This window comes from Garra rufa, chromosome 13 (assembly GCF_049309525.1).
Source record: "Garra rufa chromosome 13, GarRuf1.0, whole genome shotgun sequence".
Taxonomy (NCBI): Eukaryota; Metazoa; Chordata; class Actinopteri; order Cypriniformes; family Cyprinidae; genus Garra; species Garra rufa.
This window is the reverse complement of record NC_133373.1, coordinates 34423083-34432984: the sequence shown is the minus strand read 5'-3', so window position 1 is coordinate 34432984 and position 9902 is coordinate 34423083. Positions and strand designations below refer to the sequence as shown.

The following is a 9902-nucleotide window of genomic DNA, read 5'->3' as shown; positions in this document are numbered from 1 at the left end:
TTCTGATTTGCTGCTTCAAAACTTGTATTATTATTATTATTATGTTGAAAACAGCGGAGTAGAATTTTTTGAGGTTTCTTTGATGAATAGAAAGTTCAGAAGAACAGCATTCATCTGAAAAAAAGTTTTGTAACATTATATGTCACTTTTGATCAATTTAAAGCATCTTTGCTTAATAAAAGTATTCATTTCTATCATTTCTGTCCCAAAAAAATAAAATAAAATTATACAGACTCCAAGCTTTTGAATGGTACAGTGTATGTTACAAAAGCTTTTTATTTCAGATAAATGCTGATCTATGGATATTTCTATTCATCAAAAAATCCTGAAAAAATGCACTCAAATGTTTTAAATAAAATAATTATAATTATAAATGTTTTTTGAACAGCAAATCAGCATATTAGAATGAATTTCTAAAGGATCATGTGACACTGAAGACTAAGGTAATGATGCTGAAAATTTAGCTTTGATCATAGGAATCGATTTAATTTTAAAATATATTCAAATAGAAAGCAATTATTTTAAATAGTAAAAGTAATTCACAATATTACTGCTTTTTCTGTATTTTGTAACAAATCAATGCAGGCCTCCTTAATAAAACATAAAAATCTTACTGTCCAAAAACTTTTGAATGGTAGTGCATTTTTAGTTCACACAGTGAAGAATAACATTTATAATAATTTCAAATCAGATGTTATTAAAACATTTCTATCTTAGCACTCTCATAAACACATTCATATTAATACTAATATTATGTATCATAGTATTTAGAAAACCTAATGGCTGAATAAAAAGCACATTAAACTCAGTTACTTTATAGTCTATAAAATAGTTACAAAATTACTGGATATATTCAATATTCATCCTTAAGTATTTACAGCTAACCAGTCATTATCAAAAACTAAAAAACGTAACAAGTCCTTTTCACCCTGCTGTAGGTGGCAACTAAACATAAGTGTTTTGTACTACATTCTTTTCATAGATTTTAATCATGTAATCATCAATACAGTGTGACGTCAACCTACAGAAACAAAAATAGCCATCTATATTTAGAAAACTCCCCTATGAATGCCTTTTGTTGCATGCTGAATGATGTCACATAAATGAGTGAGATATTAATAATATATCCGTCTTGCCGGGATCCAGACCTCATCTTTCTCTCTCTCTCACCATCCTTCTTGTTCCAGAGCTCTCTTTTCCACCCGCTTACTCGTGTGTCTAAGATGCGACTCTATATTAATCTGCAGTGCTGAGTCACTCTCCTGTCTTCCTTTGCCCTATCACAATGATAATGGAATAAACTGACAAAAAATAAAAGGTGGAAGGGTGTTGAAATAGAAATCATCTTATTGTGTTTCACACTCTAGCCACATAAAACAGTTTTTGGACTCAACGGCTACAAAATAAAGGGAAAAGATTCAGTGTATGAATAAAAAACAGCTCAGCTGTGTACAAGTGCAAGCAAGCATTCATAAAGAGAGGCAGTGATGTCATTACACGGAGTGAGAGAGAGAGGAGGAGTGGGGGCTTTTGAGAGCACGCACACACACACACACATACACACACGTCTGAGAGTTACAGCAGGCTCTTCAGAGCAGGAAAGCAGCACATCCAAACACTCAAACACAGCCTCGCGTGCATTCAGACGCGCTCCTCACACATACTCTGTCAGGGGCCAGACATCCCTTCAATCTGAGTGAGCCCAGCATGCCCTCCAGGAGCGTGGACTGTAATATCTCCACCCTCATCGCCTGTGCGGTGGACGTGGAGGTGTTCACCAGTCGGGAGGTCAAGGTAGGGCAGGAACTTCCAACTTGTTTAGGGTACGTACGACTAAGGGTTGGCATAGCTGATTTTGAGAGACGTTAAGACTGTGTCACATTGACATTCTTCAATCTGAAGTACAAACATTATGTTTAGACAATGTTTGTTTGTCAATATAGTAACAGACTTGAGTGCCTCGTTATGGACATCTACAGAAAAAGACCATAGAAGATTATAGTAGTTTTGCAAACCACTTTTCTCTTGAAAAGGCTGATTGATTAATTCGACCATTTAATCTTGTCTTCCAGGTGCTTGTAAATGTACCTATTTAAATTATTTTCTGTCTAATGATTTTACCTGGTGGTTATTTTGATTGTCTGCAAAGAGGTTTGCCTCATATGCTTGTTGTGACGGCTCTTTTCATTCACACCACACACCATTCATTACAAAAAAAATACACTTGGTCTCTGTGCGTCACGGTTTTGTCCAACTGACCATCATTCTTTGAAGTCTGACATGCTCATTTTTTACATCACACACTCTGTCAGACCTACAAGGTCATCACTGATTCCACATCCTTTAGTTGAATGGGTGTTTGTAATGCTTCGTCGCACCCTTTGGAATCTGTTTTAATTAGTACATTATACTGCATTTATACTGCATTTACTAAATGTTAGATCTTTGGCATATCTTTCTGTTCTGACAAGATTTGCTGACAATTTTTATGCATTGTGTTCTCATCACGCATGGAAGGAATGTCAGTAGCTAAGGGGAGTTTATTTTGTTAAAGATGACTAGAAGTCCTCCTAAGCACTGTGTGTCTAAAAATAGATTGGAATTTTTATTGTCTAACATCATGGAAGCATCTACAAAGGAAAGTTAAATTGTAAAGTTACTTTTTTTGGAAAAAAGCAGGAAGTAATGTTTGATGGGGATTTATTTCATTTGACTGGATTCTGACAAGTAAAATGTGACCCTGGACCACAAAACCAGTCCTAAGTAGCATAGGTATATTTGTAGCAATAGTCAACGAAACATTGTATGGGTCAAAATTATTGATTTTTCTGTTACGCCAAAAATCATTAGGATATTAATTACAGATCATTTTCCCTGATGATATTTTGTAAATTTTCTACTGTAAATATATCAAAACTTATTTTTTGATTCGTAATATGCATTGCTAACTTAATTTAGACCATTTTGAAGGTGATTTTCTCAATATTTTGATAGTTTTGCACCCTCAGATTTCTGATATTCAAATAGTTGTATCTCAACCAAATATTGTTCTATCCTAACAAACCATACATCAATGGAAAGCTTATTTATTCTCGATTTAAAAAAAAATCCATATGAGTAGTTTTGTGGTCCAGGATCACAAATGCTTAAGGCATGTTCACACAGATGAATGTTCAGTTGTAAGATGTTTTTTTCATATTTTAATTAGAACAAACTGCTGTTAATGCTTTTTTTCAAACCTACACGAACATTCAAAGGCCGTGAATGTAACAGATTTTTTTACAAAGTAGTATTTTAATCTATTTTTTAAGACAAATAAGAAGAAAACTGGCCGACCAATGATATTTACACTTTCATTTAAGCACACGGAGCGCTTGTTACATAAGACTATGATTTGGTAGACCTTTTGAACAGAGCTTCAAAACAATCTGTTTTAAAACAATCGTTATTGCACGAAATTCTAGTAGACAGTGCTTTTTCACTTTCATGTTCATTTGCTGTTTCTTTTTCTTATGGTCTGATATTCAAATCATTTCATTTTGCAAATACAGTTATGAATTTTCATGCAAATGTTTGTGTTTGTGCGCACAGGCATAGTTCTGTCATGAAACTCTAGATGGCGCAGGCAGATGTGTCGTTAACGCAAACTGATGATAGTGTCAAACTACTTGGCACAAGCTGATTGGTTCATGTTTGTATATGCAGCCAATAAGCATACTGCTTTACATTTAAATGGCTGGTTAACATTCACTAGAGCATTTCACAGCGCGCTTTTAGAGTTCCTCTGAAACCATCCACCTCCCCAGCTCCACCTGTTTAGATCTGCTTAGAGTTAATATATATGCTATTTGTGCAGCAGCAGTATGTCTTAAAAGGATAGTTCACCCAAAAAAGAACATTTGATGTTTATCTGTTTACCCCCAGGGCATCCAAGATGTAGGTGATTTTGTTTCTTCAGTAGAACACAAACAAAGATTTTTAACGCAAACCTTTGCAGTCTGTGAGTCATATAATGGCAGTCAATGTTACCAACGGCTTTGAGAGTCAAAGAAACATACACAGACAAAACCAAATTAAACCCTGCGGCTCGTGAAACATAAACAAAACAATCGGTCTGAACAAGAAACTAAACAGTATTTATATCATTCACCTCAATGTCCAACTGTCCTGAGCACGTTCACAACTGCGCTCAAATGCCGTGGGTCACTCTCAAAGCTGTGGGTCCCATTGACTGCCATTATATGACTGACAGACTGCGGTTTGAGTAAAAATCTTTGTTTGTGTTCTACTGAAGAAACAAAGTCACCTACATCTTGGATGCCTTGGGGGTAAGCAAATAAACATCAAATTTTCATTTTTGGGTGAACTCTCTCTTTAAACACTCAGAGCACCGTAATGGTGTATGTATTGGCAGTAGCAAGTTCCTGTAATTGCTTTGCAGCAGCAATAATCTACAATAACAGCAATAACCAACAGCAGCAGTTTAGCACCGTAGCAGATCTATTCCACCAAGACCAAATACATTAACACTGTCATATCCATTACCATGCTAAAATCTTCAGAGACATTAAAATTAGGGTTTGTTTTTAAATAAATTACATCCACCCTTTTCTTCATCCCGGAAGTAAGCCTATGGGTGAGATTTCCTTTTCATTATCCGCTATAGGAACAACAACAACGTGCAGTAAACGGTAAAACTGTTTGCACTACAAATCAGTGTGCTCATAATTAAGATAATACATTTAAATAATATGGTAAGACACATCAATTTGCGATCTCGAGCTGAAAAACTGTTTTGTACAGTTAAAAATAGCTGGAAGTGAATGAGACCAGAAGCCAGACCTATAAAATTTACAAATGGCCACGCCCTCTCTTACGGGAAGAAAAAAGCGGATACTACACTTGCATTACAACAACTCATAGTCTACAAAAAAGTCCATATGCACTATATACTCCATATGTTGGCTTTGTGTAAGGAACAAACCACAAATGTCCACTTCCAAATTAAATAATTGCTTTAAGTGCTGTGCATCACACAAAGCTACCGTATGGCTTTGGAAAACTTACTGAACAAGTTTCCATGTTGTCAAAAATATAGACTTATATAGCAATATTTTCCAGTCTCGTATAATACCTCTTTATCTTTCCCATATGCATCCCTTCTATTCACCATTATAATAAGATCATGCAGTGTTTCTGAACCCCTGTGTCTGTCTCTTCCTGCCTCATGAGTTTCTTGTGACATGTTTCACATTGCCTGTGCTGTGAGTGGGCTAAGTTTCATCTGGGCCATAATGCTGAGTAATAGCAGGAAGAGCAGCGGGTCTTCTGGGCTTTCCACATTTATTTGCTCCTTGCTGGGAACACTGCAAGTCAGGAGGTCACATTTATTTTCTCTGGGTACCATGGAGGTGACCTGCTTCCTCTAATAACAGCAAGAACATCTCAGGCACTGCAGCACGACTCCATTTCCTGTCATATCAGCTCACCAAATAGACATCCAAATATTAGATCCATTCCTTCCCTGTTCTCAGCCTTCGTACCCTGCCAGTAAGAATTCGATAGTCCTTTACCTGATTGCACTAGAAGACTCTCAAGATAGATTGTGTTTTCATCTCAGAGCCTCTTCATACGACACCATGATTATAAGACCTCTATCTTATGTTTGAAAATGAAATCATTTTCTTTTTTCATCTACATATGCACAAATCTATTTAGACCCCTAAGTTTTGCAAAGCTAGTTGGTCCACATTAAAGCTTATTCAAGCAAAAAAAATGCCTATTTTTAAATATAAATATCATTTGAAATGTCTAACCAATTTTTATTTAATTTTCTTATGCCATTTAGGGTGGGTTTATCTGAAATATATAATATAAAGAGTAGACTACTGGCAAACGGTGTTATTTTTGTATTTTATATACTATTATTAGTGCTGGGCAATGATTAATCGTGATTAATCGCATTCAAAATTAAAGTTTTTGTTTATATAATATATGTTTGTGTACTATGTATATTTATGTATATATAAAGGCACACGTACAGTATATATTTTGAAAATCTTTACATGTATTTACATATTTATATTCATATAATTTGTATTATATATAAACATATTTAATATATAAACATAGCATATTTTCTTAAATATATACATATGTATGTGTCTATTTATATATAGATAATAAATATACACAGTACACACATATATGTGACCTTGGACCACAAAACCAGTCTTAAGTCGCTGGGGTATATTTGTAGCAATAGCCAAAAATACATTGCATGGGTCAAAATTTTAGATTTTTCTTTTATGCCAAAAATCATTAAGAAATTAAGTAAAGTTCAAGTTCCATGAAGATTTTTTGTAAAATTCCTACTGTAAACATATCAAAATGTAATTTTTGATTTGTAATATGCATTGTTAAGAACCTAATTTGGACAACTTTAAAGGTGATTTTCTCAGTCTTTTTGATTTTTTTGCCTCCTCAGATTTCTGATTTCAAATAGATGTATCTCAGTCAAATATTGTCCTATCCTAACAAACCAAACATCAATAGAAAGCTTATTTACTGAGCTTCCATATGATGTATAAATCTCAGTTTTGTCAAATTTAACCTTATGACTGGTTTTGTGGTCCAGGGTCACATATTATGTACACAAACACTTTTATTTTAGATGCGATTAATTGCGATTAATTGTTGCCCAGCACTAACTATTATAGTATTTATTAATATTTCAAATTAGTGTTTATTTTTAGATTTTTTATTTTAAGTTTATGTTTAAATTTTAGCAATTTTATGTACTATTGTCATTTTTTTTCTATAAGCGTTTCATCTTATTTTTAATAGTATTAAATTAAGTTTTAACCATAACACTGGTGCCAAATACTACAAGATGTTATGATAAATTAATTCACATCATGGTGTCACAGTCACAATGTAAACGAGTGGAAAAAAATGAAAGAATGTAGAAAATGTAATCAGAATTTCCGCCTGGTCCAAAAGCAATAAATACAAACTATTTACTACTGGGAAAACAAAACAGAAAATACAGTGCTCATCTAAATCTAGTTTCTTCATCAAAAGCACTTGTAAACATGACTTTAAGTTTCCAAGCAAATCGATTAAAAACCTGTGTGCCCTTACTTCAGGACGTTCCATAAAGCCAGCCAATCAGATTAGACATTTCCAGATCAAACAAAAAAAGTGCAAAATATGCAGCATAAGGTCAGTGAACAGGTCTGAGACCTCTATTAGCGTATTATACTCAGTATTCATGTAATATATTAAGACTTCAAGTCCCAAGAAAAGCAATGTGCAACTTTAGGTCATACATGTAACCAAGGTCAAAGTTGAGCACAAAAAAACAAGAGCTCGAGAGATCTGGCCTGGATCTGTTTAAGATGAATTGTGTCTGTTCATGCAAAGAAAAGCTCACCTTTTTCTCCCCCCATCTCACGCTAATTCATCTCCCAGCAAGGAGAGGATCTGGTCTTGATTAAAAGCAGGGGACTGTTAAATTTGACATTCATTTCAGGATTAATGTTAAGGTTAGGCTCAGTTTGCGTTTTCCCCTCTTCCACCCCCTATTAAGAACGTTTTCAAGCCACAACATGAACAGTAAACACACAGCTTGGCTGAAGAACAGCTGTAATTGCTTAAATGCCTGCATGCCTACCACACCATCCTCAAAGAAGAGTGGAAAAGCATAGCACCTCAGCTTTTTCTGTTTTGCCTTGATGGGAAGGCCAATCATTCCATTCGAATGGCGTCTCCAGCCATATCTGCTGTTTACATTTTAGTATTGTCATCTGACGCAGTTTGTACTCGCTTCGGTTTGTCTTGGCAGGAAAGCAACTATCTATGTGAAGTTAAGTGAGGTGTCACTGGGCTAATGCGTGTTATTTTTAGCGTCTCTCTTATCCTTATGGACTTTTTATCTGTCAAGCAAAAAGCTGGTAACTGAGTGTGTCATTGCACAGTAATTTCATGCTTTAGTGGGTTGAGATCATACAGCAGCCCAGACGTCACCAAAGGCTGTTTATAAACTAACATGGCTGCTTGGCTGCTTCCAAAACAAATGAGTTTTCCCTCTCTTTCTAATATAATTCACCCTGATTGGTCCTTTAACGCTCCACTCGCACCTAAAATGGACATGTTCTTGGGAAGGTCAGGTAAAATTGTGTTTCACTGACGTACTTTGTGATTTTTATCCCATCTGAATCAAGCATGTCTGTTTTTCTTGCACAGCTTCTGTTAAAACCTACAGTACGCAGCGATTTACCTAGTGTTTTTCGGCTACTTCATGAATTGCGATTGCAGTATACTATACATCAAATTTATTTTGACAGTCAGTCAAGTCTGCATTATTTAGTGATCTGATTTCTGCTTTAATAAATACATATACAAAACACAATCAATGTAACCATTTTAAAGAAAAAAGGATGTTTTGTTATAGCTTTTGGAGCATGGATGCAGTCTTGCAGTACCACAGCGTCTGACGTCAAGGGGTTGGTTTTCTTGTTGGCCATGCACTTGTTTTGAAATAGAAGGCGGGGAACCTGAAGAGACTGTTGAGCCCATAAGAAGTCAAACTGCTTCTGCATTTAAGCCGATACGGCGAGGGAACCAAGCAGTAATACTGTTACGAGTGGAAGAAATCGTGAACCTGCTGGTTTGTGGTGACGAGCGGGTCGAAAACACGTGGATACTTGTCAAAACAACCATTTGACATTTTTTTGTGCATTTGCTTAGGAAAAACTACATTTGGTACTCTTTCACATCGTCTTGCGCTTGAATGGCTTAAAGGGTTAGCTCACCCAAAAATGAAAATTCTGTCATTAATTACCCTCATGTTGTTCCAAACCCGTAAGACCTTTGTTCGTCTTTGAAACACAAATTAAGATATTTTTGATGAAATCCATGAGCTCTCTGACCCTCCATTGACAACAAGAGTACTACCACATTCAATGCCCAGAAAGGTACCAACCTTGAGCCTTGAACGTGGTAGTACCCTTGCTGTCTATGGTGGGTCAGAGAGCCCTTTGAATCTCAGTTTGTGTTCCAAATATTAACAAAGGTCTTACGGGTTTGGAACAACATGAGGGTGAGTAATTAATGACAGAATTTTCATTTTTACATGAACTAACCCTTTAAAAAAAACTTTAAATGTTTAAACTAACAGGGCCTAAAACACGTGAGAATGATAAACTTTCTCGAGGAAGCAACACTAGTCCGATCGTTTAGACAGCAGGTAAACTAAACATAAAATGTTACAAACCACTACTGGTGAGCGAGCCAGTAATGCAAATATGTCTAAAAGGTCTGAATGTATGGGACATCATGATCAAACCTTTGTGGTGTAGAAAGTTGTTGATGTTGGATATTTATCTAAGTTATGGTGAAAACCAAAAACATCTGTGTGCTCAAAAAGTTAAGAAAAGGCCAACGATGTCACACACTGTGGTACAAGATGGCGGCACCCTTGCTTTAAAAGCTATAACAAAACATCTTTTTTTCTCTAAAATGGTTACATGAATTGTGTTTGTAATAGGGTACAACTGGGCTAAAGGCACAACCTAAGAAAAAATGTGCTTTTCACTGTGCCCATAGTGTATGTTTGCAGAAAAATATATTCGTTTGCATTAAACATTTATGGAGCAACAGCGTTGCTGTGTGGGGTAAAAGGCCACCATGGGGTAAAAGGCACACAGTATTGATACAAATACTTTAGCTAAAATAATGGTTTTTAATGATGTCTCAGTTAATACAACACAATCACTTTAGCAAAATTTGTACTATTTTCTTTCATTAAAATATATTACAATAAAACATTTTAAAATACAGAAACAGAATCATTTTAAAATGTAAAGATTTAAAATGTAAACAAATTATATTTTAATATG

At 35.2% G+C, this 9902-nt stretch overlaps 1 protein-coding gene across 1 annotated transcript in view; it reads left to right on the top strand.

Annotated features, from left to right (window-relative positions):
• Positions 1-1565: 1565 nt before the first annotated feature.
• rcan2 (regulator of calcineurin 2) overlaps positions 1566-9902 on the top strand; it is an 18780-nt gene continuing 10443 nt past the window's right edge. The window contains exon 1 of the mRNA XM_073852783.1: positions 1566-1794. Within this exon, the coding sequence (XP_073708884.1) occupies positions 1708-1794 (87 nt within the window). The 5' untranslated portion in view covers positions 1566-1707. The remainder of the gene's footprint in view (positions 1795-9902) is intronic.